General features: G+C 41.7%; 4 protein-coding genes across 4 annotated transcripts in view; 2 read left to right on the top strand and 2 right to left on the bottom strand.

Annotated features, from left to right (window-relative positions):
- Window positions 1-324, bottom strand: part of cryba4 (crystallin, beta A4) — a 17,117-nt gene extending 16,793 nt beyond the window's left edge. The window contains exon 1 of the mRNA XM_079659915.1: window positions 311-324. The gene's annotated coding sequence lies outside the window, so the exon portion shown is untranslated. The remainder of the gene's footprint in view (window positions 1-310) is intronic.
- The window catches only part of crybb1 (crystallin, beta B1), a 3,940-nt gene extending 857 nt beyond the window's left edge, over window positions 1-3,083 (top strand). The window contains exons 2-6 of the mRNA XM_079659913.1: window positions 303-434; window positions 863-981; window positions 1,074-1,206; window positions 1,849-1,991; window positions 2,846-3,083. Coding sequence (XP_079516039.1) covers window positions 312-434; window positions 863-981; window positions 1,074-1,206; window positions 1,849-1,991; window positions 2,846-3,023 — 696 coding nt within the window. The 5' untranslated portion in view covers window positions 303-311 and the 3' untranslated portion in view covers window positions 3,024-3,083. The remainder of the gene's footprint in view (window positions 1-302; window positions 435-862; window positions 982-1,073; window positions 1,207-1,848; window positions 1,992-2,845) is intronic.
- A 1,321-nt stretch (window positions 3,084-4,404) lies between these two features.
- acads (acyl-CoA dehydrogenase short chain) lies at window positions 4,405-11,655 on the top strand. Its single transcript, XM_079658007.1, has 10 exons — window positions 4,405-4,534; window positions 5,456-5,616; window positions 5,866-6,015; window positions 6,727-6,838; window positions 7,017-7,168; window positions 7,286-7,456; window positions 7,948-8,085; window positions 8,301-8,396; window positions 10,212-10,268; window positions 10,362-11,655. Exons 1-10 carry the CDS (start codon window positions 4,507-4,509, stop codon window positions 10,509-10,511), a joined length of 1,215 nt encoding a protein of 404 aa, XP_079514133.1. The 5' UTR covers window positions 4,405-4,506; the 3' UTR covers window positions 10,512-11,655.
- Window positions 11,656-14,123: 2,468 nt separating this feature from the next.
- cldn5b (claudin 5b) overlaps window positions 14,124-17,500 on the bottom strand; it is a 4,103-nt gene continuing 726 nt past the window's right edge. The window contains exon 2 of the mRNA XM_079659215.1: window positions 14,124-16,021. Within this exon, the coding sequence (XP_079515341.1) occupies window positions 15,587-16,021 (435 nt within the window). The 3' untranslated portion in view covers window positions 14,124-15,586. The remainder of the gene's footprint in view (window positions 16,022-17,500) is intronic.

Here is a 17,500-nt window from a genome sequence, read left to right on the forward strand (position 1 = left end):
TTTATAGTTTGTTTCTCATCATCCTGTCACTTCAAAGTCAAAGTCAACTTTATTGTCAATCTTTCCGTTTGTGTGTCGACAGAGAGATCGAAATACAATTTCCTGCAATCCCCAGGAATACAAAAAACAAATATATATAAAAATATGTATACACCTACATAACTATCTTGTCTTCTCATTTTGCTGTAACTCCATCATATACAAGGTGGTCTTTAATCTGTAAAGCCCACTGAGACTTTTGTGACACTGGGTTATACAAATAAAGTTTGATTTGATTTGATACACCTCTGTTTGTATTTCAGACTCTCACCATGTCTCAGACCACCGCCAAGTCCGCCTCCAGCCAGGGAACCGACGCCAAGGACAAGGGCGCCCCCCCCGCCGCCACCAGCAAGGCCACCAAGACCGGAGAGCCCGGCGTGGGGTCCTTCAGAGTGAGTAGTCCCCGCTCTGCCTGCACTTTAGGAACTGGGTTAATATCAGACACACAAACTATAGAGACCCAATATATTGGGAGAGAAAAAGACAGATGTTTAGTCCCATCTGCAGGAAACACACGAAGCCTGATTGATTTAAAGGGCCAGTTACGTAGAGAAAAGTATTATGGGAGATTGAAATTTTGAAATGCGTTGATTAAAGTAGAGAAAACTGACAGGAAAATGCATATATTTGGAGATTGACAAAGTTTTCTTTACAAATAATATCCGACCCAAAGTCTTTTAGACCCATTAAAGCTTTCATTGCTTGATATTGCATGGATTAGTTACCTTTCATTCAAACGATTGCATGCAGCATAAGCCAGACGCTGACTGCCCTTCTCTATGCCTCTGTATAACTATCCCCTGCTGTCCCCTGTGTGCAGATGATGATGTTCGACCAGGAGAACTTCCAGGGAAAGATGATCGAGGTCCAGAATGAGTGTATGAACGTGTGTGACCGTGGCATGGATAGAGTGCGTAGTATCATTGTGGAGTGCGGCCCGTAAGTGGACACACATTACTGCAGATGTCTTCTTATATATATATAATATTATCCCCTCTAATTGTGCTCTCCTCTCCTCCCTCACCCTCCAGCTTTGTTGCATTTGAGCAGACTAACTTCCGTGGGGAGATGTTCATCCTGGAGAAGGGAGAGTATCCTCGCTGGGACACCTGGAGCAACTCCTACCGCAGCGACTGCCTCATGTCCCTCAGGCCCGTCCGCATGGTACGCTCTAATGAGACTAAATATATATATATAAACACGACAGCATTATCCTACATTTAATAAGATCGTTATATAACAACCTGGAGCAACTCCTACCACTGCCTCATGTCCCTCAGGCCCGTCCGCATGGTACGCTCTAATGAGACTAAATATATATATATAAACACGACAGCATTATCCTACATTTAATAAGATCATTATATAACAACCTGGAGCAACTCCTACCACTGCCTCATGTCCCTAGGACCCATCGGCATGGCAGGCTCATTATACACTGCATTATCTAACATTATATAATATCCTTATTGACATTATCTTATTTATGAACACGAAATGAAATGCTGCCTCTGCTGGCGAACTTTAATACGAATACTTCTATGAAACGACCTGAACACGATTTAAATTCTTATACAACAACAGAAATCTGAGGACATGACACGTATTTAAATAGCAGAATAAGAAAAAGTAGAATAGAAAATACAAAGACATTCAGTTTACTCTAGGATTTAGGAAGCTAGAAGTGAGATCTTTTGGGGACATCTTGCTTTAATAGTGACTTCCTCTTGGCCATGATATCCCCTCTCTTTGATCACCCATACATGATGTACTGTAACGTGACCCCCTGACCCCCCCCCCCTGCAGGACAGCATGGAGCACAAGATCTGCCTCTTCGAGCTCTCCGACTTCAAGGGCAACAAGATGGAGATCCAGGAGGACGATGTTCCCACCCTGTGGGCGCATGGGTTCTGCGACAGAGTGGGCAGCGTGAGGGTTCCTGGAGGATCGTGAGTACACATCGTATGCTTTTATAGATTATAGTTCCTATTCAGACGCCTGGAGGAAACACAGAAGCTCCTGAAGGAAACACAGAAGCTCCTGAAGGTGTCCTCAGAACAATTATAAAGAAAAGTGGAGAACACTGAGAGAAAGACAGATTTGTAATCCCATCTGATGGAAACAAGCTGCTTTCATACGATCTGATCTATTTACACAAAGACATATCCTCACATGCAGCAAGGCAGAGAGATTTGGATTTATAATCTACGTTTTTAAATGCATTGGTTAAAGTAGAGGGAAAAGTCCTATCTTTAAAGACCCCTGGAAACTCCTCACTGACCCATAGAATCACTTCAAAGACCCCTAGAACCTCCTCAACAGCCATTAAAATCATCTTAGGGACCCCTAGAACCTCCTCAAGGAAAACCAAACCTCTGAATGGACTTCTAAACACTTATGTATGACTAAGGACCTCTTAAAAGACCCCTGGAACCTCCTCAACAGCCCCTTAAATCATCTTAGGGACCTGTTGAATCTCCTCAATGACCAAACAACCAACTGGTCTTCTCAGAACTCTTTAAAAGATCATCTTAGGGTCTCCTAGAATCTCCTGAATGAAACCCAAACCTCTGAGTGGACTTCCAAACACTTATGTATGAATAAGGTTCTCTTAAAAGACCCCTGGAACCTCCTCAGCACACAATACATCTGCTTTGTGGACCCTCAGAACCTCCTAAAGAACCTTTAAGTGTACTCCTGTACCACCACTTTAACATCCTATAATCAAACCAATGAGTCTAAGCATGATACTGTTGACATTTGACCCTGACTAACCCTCCTCCCTCTCCATCTTCCCTCCCAGTTGGGTGGGTTACCAGTACCCCGGATACAGGGGCTACCAGTACCTGTTTGAGTGCGGAGACTACAAGCACTACAACGATTTCAGCGCCTACCAGCCTCAGATGCAGTCCATGCGTCGCATCAGAGACATGCAGTTCCACCAGAGAGGCTGCTTCACCTTCACCACCGCCACCAAGTAAATACTGACCCCACCCACCATCTTTAGATCTCCAACCCTTCCCTAAATCTACACCACCATCATGGCTCCATCCCAAAGGAAAGACCGGATGAGAACTCAACATACACTGGTGCTAAAAAATAAACAAGTTGTGAAAAACCTGAAAAGCTCACTGGCTGGATTTCCTTTATTTATCTGTTGGAGTTAATTTTGTGTTTGTTGTTTGTTTGCCCTTAAAGTGAAGTGTGTTTATTTATGTGCATCTCCTACAGGTCGCTATTATATTACAGCTATTATTAGATATCTTAATGGGTAAAAAAAAACACATTATAGTGTTTTATATTACCTTCAAGGTTATCAATGATACATGTACATTTCGAAGCATCATTTTGGGATGACCACATTTAAATTAAAAGGTTTATTCTACTCACATGAATCAAAACTAAAAACTAAAACAGTACCAGGTCATGTCATTAAATTATCTAATTACACACACACACACACACACGCACATGCACACACACACACACACACACACACACACACACACACACACACACACACACACACACACACACACACACACACACACACACACACACACACACACACACACACACACACGAAATGTAATAAATGCAAAGAAAAAGTAAATACATCAAATATTTAGACACACATTTAAGTAATTCCAACAAATAATATCATCGTTTTTTGCTTTTAAAAGAGCCATACCTTTGGTTATTTGCTACATTTTTATTTGCTGACCTACATGTTGTACTATTACTTAAGTGAAAGTACCATTACTACAATAAATAATACTCCGGGCATTTATGTCTTAGTTATACCAACAACAAACAGAAGGTGGTGTAGTAACTGAGACTCCAAGAAAAAGTGGTTTTAATACATTTACAGGTTGCTTTGGGACTTTAACATTTAAATAATAAATTCAGGTGAATCAAAGACACACATTGAATTTAATCTAGGAGAGAAAACCTAAAACATATGGTTGAGCTAAATTAACGTAACGTCATGTTAAAGTGGGCTACGTGTTACCTTCACTGGCCCTCGGAAATTCCAGAATCAATGCCCTAGAGAAAAATAACTCAGTCGCTTTGATGGAAAATCGACTCTAAAAACAAAAAAAGAGCATTTAAAAGCTTTATTTGCGACATCTACACAGTTTTGAGGTACTTAAAGCTTAAACATTATACAAACCAATGATTAAATACACTTTGACATAGGTTCAGATATCCAACAGCAGTATATCATATAATTCAAATTAGCTCTACGTTGACCTGCTCTGATAAAAATACATTAGTAATCATAATAGTGAGAAACCACGTACCTCAATATACTGTATATATATATACGATTATGTACACACTTTCGTTCATAATTCTCACCTGACGTTTGTTTCCACCTGCTAGTAGTAATAATTCCGACGACACCTGTAGGCAGCATTGTGTCTCATAACACCCCAGTTCAAATCTGTTCCTGAAGGAGGCATGGCTGCTCTCTTTAAAGCAAGAAAGGGTGAGTAAATGAGGAGAAATATATATGTAAAAATAACATGCATAGGCTATGTAATACAATGCTAGCAATGCTACATTAGCTTCGTGTGGAAACAAATGGGAAATACCATAGAGAAATATCATAGTTAGCTTAGCTTGATATGTAACCAGTTCAAACATGAAGGTCTTATTATGTAATTTAACACTTTATATGATACCTTATTGTCATATAAATATACATGTGTGTTAGCTTTCGTTACTGACAGAGGAAACGCGTTGTTATAATATGTTAAACATGTTTCTTAGAGTTAGCTTTAGGCTAATTTAAGGGAAGAAGTTAGCAGCTAAATGTTTAGCTTTCGGCTAATTTGGGTAACAGGTTAGCTATGTTTAATAACATTAATAACAAGTAATGACGTAGTTTAATGAATGGCAAATGTTGTTGTTTGACAGATATTCTTGATAGTTTGGTGTTTCTATAACTGTCAGAGAGATGTGAAGGTGACTGAGGATGAGGATAACCTTTCACCTACTTCATGTAAAGTTAGCAGTGGTGCGTTCAAAGACAGAAGGAAGTCTATGCAGAATAAGGGGAATAAAGGAATTTGAAATTATATGTGAATTATATGGAAGTATTCAGATGATTTACTGAAGTAAAATTACTTTTATAAACAATACTGTTACAACAGTAAAGGGGTAAAGTGCAACAGAAACAAAAGCATGCTTTAATAAAAAGGTAAACAATCCAAAATAATTTAGTATTGTTTTTTGTGATGCATTTTTTTTTCATGAATCCCTCTTGTCCCATCCTCAGCGCTCGGTCTTGAATCAGATTGTAATTGCAATATCACAATAATCCCAGTAATCCCAATCGTCTATTCTCCACATCGTTAATCCCTGGTTGAGATATTCGAACTAATGAATCTCTCTTTCTCTCCCTCAGCGCTCGGTCTGTGTCTCTCGGGCTGTCGGAGTTTCTCGGCTCTGGCTGAGCTGCCGGAGACTCACCAGCTGCTCCGTCAGACCTGCAGAGACTTCGCCGACCGAGAGCTGACCCCCATCGCCGGGAAGCTGGACAAAGAGCATGCTTTCCCTAAAAAACAGGTACAATTGAACTCTTGCACTACTACCGCTCAGGTTGCGGTCGATTTGTCAAAAAGATCTGCTCCAATCGTCTTTTCCTATCCACTATTCCTTGACCTCCTTGAAAAATAATATTTCCTGAGACTTCATTTGAGATGTAAGACCTTCTGGTTTCTGAACGTGTAAATAATGACTGAGTAAAGTATATGGTAAGGGGGTTATCTCATGTTTAAGGTATGTAACATGTTCATCCTGTGCACGCTGCTGCAGATCCAGGATTTGGGGGCGCTGGGTGTGATGGCCATAGAGGTGCCGGAGGAGCTGGGGGGGACGGGGATGGACTACCTGGCCTACAGTCTGGCCGTGGAGGAGATCAGCCGAGGCTGCGCCAGCACGGGGGTCGTGGTGTCCGTCAATAACGTGAGTTCGTTTTTATATCAGCTGTTTTAAAGGTCTCCTATCGTGCACTTTATTTATACATAGATGTGTGTCCCCGGTGTCTCGGGAGACTCACACAGAGCCAGAAAATAAAACCCTCTCTCTTTCCCTCGGTACCCACATCTCTAAAAACAGGATATGACTGAAATGTGGGCGGGCTTTACACCCACGGGCCTATCAGAAAGTTGCTATCAGAAACAATGAGACGTAATATGGTCGGTGTTTACATTAGCATGGCTAACACTCAGAGCTAACCTGTACTGGAGAGCATGTGTGTGAAGAAGCAGGAAGTAAAAAGGAACTCACCTTGTGGTATAACCGGCAAGAGAGAAAGCCTTTGAGCTCCATACTGTTTCAGAGAGAATCCTTGATGTGGTTTGGAACAGGATATGGATTTTAATCACGTTTTGTGTTTTTAAAGCTACAGACCCAGAATCAGCACTTTAGTAACAGGGCAGGGGTTTGAGGCTAGAATGGGCGATCTGTTTGGTATTTTGAACAAAACACTTCATAGTCATGTTTTTATATATATTTGAAACCTATAATATTTGCTTACAAATAGTATAATAGGAGACCTTTAAGATTAAAATGGGTTTTCTTGTTTTTTAACTGTAAACATTTTGATTAAGCAGCTACATGGCCTGTGTTCTCCCCTATAGCTAATAAACAATGATATTTCTGTGTGTTTCCTAGTCTCTGTACATCGGGCCGATATTAAAGAACGGCACAGAGGAGCAGAAGCAGCAGTGGATCACACCGTTCACCACCGGAGAGAAGGTGGGCTGCTTCGGACTCAGTGAGCCAGGTAAACGGGTCATACATGATGATGATGATGATGATGATGATAATAACACTGTTGGTTATATAGCACCTTTTATTCACGGGGGGGTCAATGGCTTTACAATCAAGTTAAGAAACAAGAACATGCATTAAAACAAGTGCAATTTGTGCGTTCTCACGTGAACTATTGACCCCCCCTCCAGGTAACGGCAGCGATGCGGGCGCGGCCTCCACCGTGGCCCTTCAGGACGGAGAGGACTGGGTTCTGAACGGGACCAAAGCCTGGATCACCAACAGCTGGGACGCCTCGGCCACCATCGTGTTCGCAACCACCGACAAGAAGCTCAAACACAAGGCAAGACACATCCTACACAAAGAGATAAAGGAAGCATTGTGATATCTAGAAACCTGTTTCACGTCTTTGTGGTGCTTTGTTACTTCCTCTAAGGTGTGCTTTGTTCCGTGTGTTCAGGGTATCAGTGCCTTCCTGATCCCCATGCCTCACCCCGGTCTCTCTCTGGGGAAGAAGGAGGACAAACTGGGCATCAAGGCCTCGTCCACGGCCAACATCATCATGGAGGACTGCAGGATCCCTCTGGGAAACATGCTGGGGCCTCGAGGCTCCGGGTTCAAGATCGCTATGGTACTTTATTTTCAAAATAAGAGCTGAATCATCCGTTTTTCAAAATAAGAGCTGAATCATCCGTTTTTCAAAATAAGAGCTGAATCATCCGTTTTTCAAAATAAGAGCTGAATCATCCGTTTTTCAAAATAAGAGCTGAGTCATCCGTTTTTCAAAATAAGAGCTGAATCATTCTTCAAAATCAATTTTTTCAAAATAAGAGCTCAATCAACCTCAAAATGCTTTTTTTTTTACATTGTCCGATGTGCCTTTTTTCAAAATAAGAGCTCAATCATGCTAAAAATGCCCAATGGAAACACCTTAGCTAAAATAGAGTAGCTTGGTGGTGGAAACCAAGATCACCATGGTACTTATTTTCAAAATAAGAGCTCAATCATCCTTTAAAATTCTCTTTTCACTTTGTCAAATGTGTTTTTTTCAAAATAAGAGCTCAATCGACCTCAAAATGCATTTTTACACATTGTCAGATGTACATGTTCTGTGTCTCGCAGCAAACTCTGGACAGCGGGAGGATCGGGATCGCTGCTCAGGCTCTGGGGATCGCTCAGGCGTCTCTGGACTGCGCTGCAGATTACGCACTCAAACGCGTTGCATTCGGATCTCCAATCGGAAAGCTGCAGGCCATACAGGTGACTGTCGTGCAAACACTCATTTAGAACTCTCTATACTGCAGGAAAAAGCTCAAATAAAAACTAAGATGCTCTACGATTTGTTTTCTAACTGATAAATACTTTGATGTTCTTTATAAACGGGTCAAAAAACACTTTATCAGGATCTTAAACTGCTAAAAACGTTGACTTTAAGAATCCGGAAAGTGATTTTGTAATGAGTGTACTTCCTGTAGTTTAAGCTGGCTGACATGGGGGTGGCGGTGGAAAGCGCTCGCCTGCTCACCTGGAAAGCTGCTCTGCTTCGGGACTCAAAGAAACCCTTCACCAAGGTACTCCTTCCTTCTGATTTTAACACGTCGGCCCGTCTCAATAATTCATTTAGTTGGACGATACATTTTCCCGGAAATTATTGCGATAAACGAGTCGGCACCGCATTTTACACCACTGACTTAATGACACGTCAACGACCTTTTTTACATGACGAGACGACGACAAGCTACAAATAGATTCTTGGTAATAAAAACTGACGAAATGTATATTTAGTTTTCGTAGACGGGACGGGACTAAGGTGTTAATGGTGGACTATCGGACATTCAAAATGCAAAGTGTCCGTCTTGTCTGTCAAAATGCATCTTACATATCTAACTTGCAATATCATTATTTGCGCTCTCTTCACTCCAGAAAAGCGATCTCCCGGTGTCTCTCTGTGCGGGGGCGGGGCCTAATAGGCAAGCTGCAGCGGCGTGCATACACATTTTTAAGCGTAGTAGTACCGTTAACAACCTTAACGATACCCATCCTAGATATTACACAAGTAAAGTGTTGAGAGTGAAATGTTGCTTTACGAATTTCAACACTTGATGCTGTCCCCTTGATTCCAATTTCAGATACCTGTGTTTGTAACTGAATTGGTTTAAAGAGAGAAAACATATTGACTAAAATGTTATGATTTTTCATCGACTAAAACTAGACTCAAACTATGAAGGATAAAAAGTACTAAAATGTGACTAAAACTAATAACCATTTTCGTCTAAAGACTAAATAAAAAATAGCTGCCAAAATTAACACTGCTTTTTAAAACAAATGCGACATATCGGCTCATTCAAGTCCGTAGGTTCGCCTCGTTGATTTGGCTTAAATCCAAAATATTCCCACACCGGAGATGTGGAATTAGGTTTAGCAACCAATTCCATTGAACTTCAAATTCCCCTCGAGTAAGTCACACGTTGTCTCCTGCTTGTCTCTATGTTATTCATTTGGGTGCTACACTGCTGCACGCGGAGTGTCCTGACGTGGCTGTGTGTGAGCCCCGCCCCTCACAGCGAGCCTGGCTGTGTGTGAGCCCCGCCCCTCACAGCGTGCCTTGCTGTGTGTAAGCCCCGCCCCTCACAGCGTGCCTGGCTGTGTGTGAGCCCCGCCCCTCACAGCGTGCCTGGCTGTGTGTGAGCCCCGCCCCTCACAGTGAGCCTTGCTGTGTGTGAGCCCCGCCCCTCACAGCGAGCCTTGCTGTGTGTGAGCGCCGCCCCTCACGGCGAGCCTTGCTGTGTGTGAGCCCCGCCCCTCACAGCGCACCTGGCTGTGTGTGAGCCCCGCCCCTCACAGCGCACCTGGCTGTGTGTGAGCCCCGCCCCTCACAGCGCGCCTGTCTGTGTTTGAGCCCCGCCCCTCGCAGCGTGCCTGGCTGTGTGTGAGCCCCGCCCCTCACAGCGCGCCTGTCTGTATGTGAGCCCCGCCCCTCACAGCGTGCCTGGCTGTGTGTGAGCCCCGCCCCTCACAGCGCATCTGGCTGTGTGTGAGCCCCGCCTCTCACAAAGCGCGTGGCTGTGTGTGAGCCCCGCCCCTCACGTCGAGCTTTGCTGTGTGTGAGCCCCGCCCCTCACAGCGCGCCTGGCTGTGTGTGAGCCCCGCCCCTCACAGCGCGCCTGGCTGTGTGTGAGCCCCGCCCCTCACAGCACACCTGGCTAAAATGCTGGTCACATCCTTATGTAAACAAACACGCATATAAACGGCAATTTATCGAATTCAGAAAAGTTATCAAGTTCCTTTTTATTTATAGATCGATAAGTCAATTAATTGCTTATCGCGTCAGGCCTACGTTTAACATTTCTGCACACGTGTTTACCCTCATTTTGTATTTCCTGCAGGAAGCAGCCATGGCTAAACTCGCTGCGTCTGAAGCCGCCACCTTCTGCGCTCATCAGGTAAAAGACAATCCAAACGGAGGGTCAAAACCACAGAACACCCCCCTAAAGATTCTCTAAATATCCCGTGTGTGTGTTTTACTTTAATTCCAGGCGATCCAGGTCCTGGGGGGGATGGGCTACGTGACGGACATGCCGGCGGAGAGGCATTATCGAGACGCTCGCATCACGGAGATCTACGAGGGAACCAGCGAGATCCAGAGACTGGTGATAGCCGGACAAATCTTGAAGGAGTACCAGTGATACGCAGCCGAAAACTGACAATCAATCACAGATCTGGAGTCAGATGAGTCGACCTGGAGACATTACCTCATACGTAAAGACAGGAGAATGTGAGCTGAGCTGCAGGTTTTATATGTTTGTACCCAAACGCTATTAAAGGCCGACGTTCGGAGGAGATTCAGATGATTTGACGTGTAACCCACATCTTTTCACGTTTCGAGAGAATTATAGCACTTATTTTTTACTTAGCTCAAAAACGTCACTTTTCTTTGTTGATTTAAGGGAAATAAAAAACGAACTCTTATAACTGCGTGAATAGTTGGGTTTTAAAGTTTTCCTTTATACCGTCGGCTCAAAAATGTCCGACTTTTCTTTGCATCTTTTAATGCATCGCCAGATTTAAGGATCAATACTTTCTTTTATGCCATGAAGACAATTTTAGTTTAGTATGTTATTTGTCTCCTTTTCAACAATTAATATCTAAATATTCTGCTTTTTAATACAGTAATAATGAGACCTAAAAAACATACAATCACAAATCTGCTTGGTAATATATAACGGCCTGAATATTCTGTTTTTAAAGTTTCCTTTTAATGCGAACAGAAGTTGCTAATGGATCATCTGGCCTACTTTTGAGACTTTCCATGAAATGTCTACAAACACAATCCAGAACAAAATTAAATAACAGTTTATTATCATTAGAATTTGATAAATAGACACAAGATTAATTTTATTCTAGTTTTTGTGTGAACTGACCCTTAAAATGATCACTTCCCGTAACAGCCAGCAGGGGGCGCTGCAGTGCCTTCAGGATTCTTTGACCCACTTTCATCAATTTCCGTAAAAACTGAGAAATAATCACTTTTTTTTCCAGATTGAAAATATTTGTTGACTTTAGTTTTATTAATTTAATTTCCTGAATTTCAGTTAGAGATAATACTTGAATGATTGTGGTGAATAAAGCCAGATGGTTTCGTGGATACATCTGTTAGGAAACACAGTTTGTCTGCTTGTGTTTGGTTCATTTCACCGTGCCTCAATAACTTGTACATATTATAATGTATTTATGGTGTGTGGATGATAATAAAAAACACAATTGCAGGATTTAAAGGAGGGATATTTCTGTTTTTACTGAAGAAACAAATAAAGCACATTTTCCAGTTGATTTCAGCAACATTTTGATCATTTTTAACCATTTTAAGTGCTTTTTCATCATCAGTTCATCAATAAAACTGTGATAAAGACTTGCAAGAATAGCAACATAAATGTGTTATATATTTCCTCACTTAGATTTATCTTTGATTTTTTCATTTTGTTTGCATTTCACCTCCTAAAATATGATGTTTTTCTGTCTTTTTAACCCAAATTTCCTGCAGGTTTTTCAAAGTTTCTTCTTATTTATTTTACCAGAAAATGATATTCAAGCTGAGTTTTTGGTACTTAATATAGTTAGTTACTTGCAACCTGTGTGTGTGTGTGTGTGTGTGTGTCTCTGAGTACTTCTTGTTTACTGATGCTCGCTGCTTCCTGTCTGTGGAGCTGCTGATTGTGCAGAAAGTCATTGTTCACACTGACTGTGTGTGTGTGTGTGTGTGGGGCTCCTGATTATCCTGACGTTGTTTTCTGGCTCTTGTTTGCTTCTTTTATTTCACAAACAAACGCGCGCGTGTGAGAGCAGAACTTGTTGTGCTGCTGATTGGCCGTTTCCTCATATTTAGGTGCTTTTTTATGAAATCCCTTTCATGCAAGTGATCTTGCAGCTGAAGTCTAATCCTGTTTTCTTTCCAGTGTTTAAGGTCCCGTGTCATGGCCATTTCTACTGATCATAATTCCATCGTTGAGGTCCACTAGAATAGATTTATATTGTTCAATGTTCCAAACTCTCATTGGTTTCTCTACAGCATGTATAGTATGTGTATTCACTCTCTGTCCTACACGGCTTGTTGGAGCTCCTGTGGAAATGACTGACTTTCGGTTGGCTTTGAGGTTTAAGTCCAAATAGATTAAGTTATTCTCCACATCTTGCATTACTAAACTGCATGTAGAACAAACACTGTTGAGCCATTTTGAGTGAAACCCATATTTTACATACGCCAAATGTGTTTAAATTTGAAAGCAACTTTTGTCTTGGCATGCTCATACTTCCTCCCTTCATTTCACACACAGAAAGGAGCGCATGCAGGAGTGTGTTTCTGCTGCTGATGAGCTTATTCCTTGCTATAGAATTAAGATATCGGTGCTTATTTTATGGAAGCCCTGAAATGTAAGTTACATTTTTCAAGTCTGATTTAAATAGTGTCCTATGCTGTGTTTATGACTTCAGAAAACTATTGTGCAAACCGACAGAACAGTTCGGAGTCCAAATAAATAAATATTAAATATACAGTTTTTTTATCGCATTACATGTAAAGTGAGTTAACATCAATTTAGACGTCTTTGTTGTGTGTTTCAAACTCAAGGCCCGGGGGCCAAATCAGGCCCTTGGTGGATTTAATTTCGGCCCGCAGGATAATTTCTAATTCCTATTAGATCTGGCCCTCCGGTATATTGCACCTTCACTCCATCCTGAGGGTCTCCTCAGCTCAGAGCCTGAGCCCAAACATTGATGACCTTGCCCCCAAGATGAGATGCCAAGTATCTGAGCTAGCATCACAGAGCAGCACACTGAGTTTAATGAAGAAAGAAATGAATGAACTGATTATTTAATGTTTCATGTTGTTTTTATAGGAAATCATTGAAGCTTTGTTAGTTCCAGGTTTAATATGTGCAATAAGTTCATTTCAATAAGTTCTGCAATAAATATTGAACCAATCCGGCCCTCCACTAGTACCCATATTTTTACTTTGGCCCACTGTGTGATTGAGTTTGACCCCCCTGCTTTAAAGGGTTTCCTTATTATGATTCTATTGAAAGTCCAAATGATCATAATAATTTAAAACCTGCCGAACTCCAATGTTTGTCCTTTCAAAAAGAAATCGCAAAAATATTTTATCCCGAGACTTTTAACAGACTTTTTAAAATATCTCGCATGAATGGTCTTTTTTCTTGTTCTTGTTAAGTCGTAAACAAAGGAAACCATTTCTCACTTTGAAAATGAATTAGCTCTTGTTTCCTCTTTTGCGTCTCATGGCCTCTCATATTTTCAATCATGAAGCCTGTGGGTGTTTCTCAATGTCGAGGACGCTTCCTTGGTAGGACATGTCCCTCCGAGTCAGGTCCTTCAGAAGCGAGGCAAGAATCCTTCCTAATGGTGAACCAGGCTAACAGGCTAACAGGCTAACAGGTGTGCTTCATATGAGAGGCCCCGCCTTAAATGGAGCGCGATTTCCACCAAAGATTTGGAAATTGGTCCGTGCGCAAAGCATTGTGGGGATTTTAAGACCGCGGAGTCTACACATGTGCAGCCTCGACATTTCGGCTCGATAGAATTCCAAGCATGCTGGACATTGGAACAGTCCTTCGGTGGGACTCGATGACGTAGCATCCTTGAAATAGTGGCTCTGGAGCATCCTTCCTCGACATTGAGAAACACCCTCTATCTAAACTACCTGGCAAAGTCAACCATTGCATCTATAAGTCATTGCATATTTATATATCAGATAAACCAAGCATTAAAGAAACAAGTACAGACACTTTAAAGTTTTTTCTTTATTAAAAAAAAGAATGTTTTATTAAAAATACTTGAGAAAGCAGTCAGGAAGTAGAAACACTGTACATGTATTTAAATGTGAATCCCCCTTTGATCACAACATCTCATCGCCTGCTGTTCACTGTGGGAACCAGGAAGTAAACGAGTCCACTGGGAGGTGAGGGGGGTGTCTATTAAACACACACACACACACACACACACACACACACACACACACGGATGACAGATTAACTCGTTAAGCCTCTCGCTAACCACTAATTGATTGCAGAGTCCTTGTGTTGAAGCATTAATTAACTCCTGAGTTCATCAGTGAGCTCGTTAAGTCTTAACGAGCTGCAGATTTAACATCATTTTTAAACTTTCACAACAGATGTGTCTCTCGAAACAAGTCACCAAAATACAAAAAACACACTCCCCATTCCCGACAGAACAGCAGACTGAAAACCAACATGTTTACAATTAAAACATGAAATAAATTAGGCTAGATTCTGTATATAGCACTTGGAAAAGTCCTCTCTATCAGCGTTATTACTGTGAAGAAGAATTATAGAGAAATAACCTCGGGACACATTTTTAGTTGCAGTTTTATCCCTTTGAGTTTCTTCTCAATCAAAAACAAACCTGGTTCATTTCAACCAGTTTCATCACTTTGAAAATGACTTAAAAATAACATTTTTAATTGCATTTTCACCAGACATCATTTCAAACATTGAGCAAAGATCCAGGTCGGCTTCAAAGAAGTCCCCCAAAAATAAAAGTGGATTTCTACGAAGCATTTCTTGTCGAAAAACACCCAAACAAGAAGCTTCTTTATCAGCTTCAACCCTGGTGAAAAAAGAATTAAATAACTTTTTTTTTGATTGTGTGTTCTCCTCGTAGCCAAGCACCTTGAGATGACGTTGTTTTTAAAGTGTGCTATATATAATATAAATGAAATGTATTATTATTATTACTTCTTAGTTGCAGTTTTACCAGAAACCATTTTCACCTCCGCTCCAAAAGCCCCCTAGAGTTCATCAGACGAAGTGTTTCCTTTCCCCATTGGACGTGATGCTCCAAAGAAGTCCCCCTAAAAATCAAATCAAATAAAAGTGGATTTCTACGAAGCATTTCTAATCAAAACCCCAAAACAAGAAGTTTCTCTATCAGCGTTAACTCTGGTGAGAAAAGGAATTAAAGTAACCGCTCCAGAAGTCCCCTTAAAGTTAAAAACTCTTGCACTGTGTTATCTGTGTTATTGTTCTATGTCCTATATTCATGTTGCTCTGTTGAGGAGCCTGGGACCTAAGCCTTTCTTCCAAAAAGTCTCTTTTATACTTAATTCTTCTTCGTCAAACTCCGTGTTGAATCTGATCGTCTCGTTGCAGGAAAAACAAAAACGTAGGAAACGTCTAGACACTTCTTAGTGGCAGTTTTTAGCTTCATTTTCAAATCCCCTGAAAGTTCCTCAAACGTAGTGCTTCTTGTCCCCGTTGGAGGCGATGCTCTTGGTGGGGGTGTATTTTATGGGATACCCTCCCCTCGCCCCCTGGGAGAAGGAGCAGCACAGCAGCCCCCCCCCCATCAACAATAACGCCGAAGAAGCCCATCCGATATAAATGGCCGCCCCGATTTCCCTCTTTTTGGACGGAGGAATCTGAGGGTTGTGGAAATCCACGATGATGTTGTTGGCCATCCAGCAGAGCGGCACGAGAACAAAGAGCCCGCTGAAGATGTATAAGATCCCCCCGGTGAAAACGACGCGCCCCTTCAGCGCCTCCTCCTGGATGCAGTTGGTACACTGAGCGCCGGCGAGCATCACCGCTAACGCCAAGACCCCGAAAACCGCCGCGATGACGGTGAGCGCTCGAGCCGTCTGAAGGTCCTGAGACAGAGACAGCATCTGGGGGAGAAATGGGGAGTGGGAGATGAATTACAGTGTAAAAAAACAGATTCAAGTCTAAAGTCTAGTTTCATGAGAGTCTGCCGTTCCCTGCCATTTGGATTCCCTAGAGCCCACAAAACCATTCCATGGTCCAAATGGTCTTCATCGGCTTTAATGCAGTGTAATGCTAATTAACGCAACTTTCACATTTACCAGCTCAAAGACTTCTACTGTGAACCCGGTAACGTGACTACACCAACGTTTTCTGATAGAAATGTAAAGTACGGGTCTCCAGATTCCAACCCTCCAAAAAAACGAAACAAAAAACAACTGGCGGGCTATTTGCACAATTAGAAATGAAGAAGAACTGGGGAGGGTGAGTTGTGTTACAGTGTAAAAAAATAGATCATAGTCTAGTTTCCACTACTGAGAGTACAACTGGGCCACTTTCTGGTTAAAACTGCATTTTGGATTCCCATTAGCCCCAACAACCAATCAGAAATGGTCCAAATTGTCTATAATGCAATTTAATGCTAATTAACACTTATTGTCACTGTACAGTATTTTACATGACTTATGTGACTGTCTAAGTTTCTTTAGTTATTTGATTGCTCTTTTTACTGACCCTAACCAGCACCTGTAGGGGAAGAAAGCGTGAGGGTGAGTTGGATTGCCATGTCTAGTTTCCAGCTCATATCAGGTCACAGTGAATATAAAGATGCACATTGTTGGTTTAAATTACCGTTATGAACCTGATAATGTCAGAAACGGATTCAGTATCCCCAATAACCCCCAAAACCACTTCAAATGGTCCAAATACAAAATAATCTTCATAGACTCTTATCCAATCTAATCCACTTTACACAGTGCTATTTGCCAGCTCAAAGAGTCATATTGTGAACCCGGAAACGTGAGGACCCCAACGTTTTCTGATATAAATGTATAGCAGGGGTCTCCAGAACATAGAAACTGTCGTATGCTAACCTGCATATGTTGGGTAATTTGCAAAAGTTGCATTAATTAGCATTAATATACACAATGGCTAAAAAAGCTTGTTCCATTTGGATCATTCTGGAGTGGTTGTGGGGGTTATTGAGGATGCTGAATTGTAATTTCTGACATTATCAGGATCTAGAAACCAGAAAGTGTCCATATTCCTTCTCCCATCGAGCATTCCTTTGCATTATAGCATACTAAGACGATTTGGACAATTTGGGAGTGGTTTTTTGGGGTTATTGAGGATGCTGAATCTATTTCGAACAATATTAGGATCCAGAAACCAGAAAGTGCCCATATTCCTGCTCCCAGTGGGCTTCAGCATCCTCAATAACCCCCAAAACCACTCAAATAACGTCAAAAAAAAGCCAGATTTGGTCAAGGGAAAAAAAGAAAGTGTGCAATACTATTAGGAGTGGTTGGTGGGGGTTATTGAGGATGCTTAATTGCCATTTCTGACTTTATCAGGATCTAGAAACCAGAAATACCCAAATTCTTACG

The sequence above is a fragment of the Notothenia rossii genome, assembly GCF_949606895.1.
Source record: "Notothenia rossii genome assembly, chromosome: 11".
NCBI lineage: Eukaryota > Metazoa > Chordata > Actinopteri > Perciformes > Nototheniidae > Notothenia > Notothenia rossii.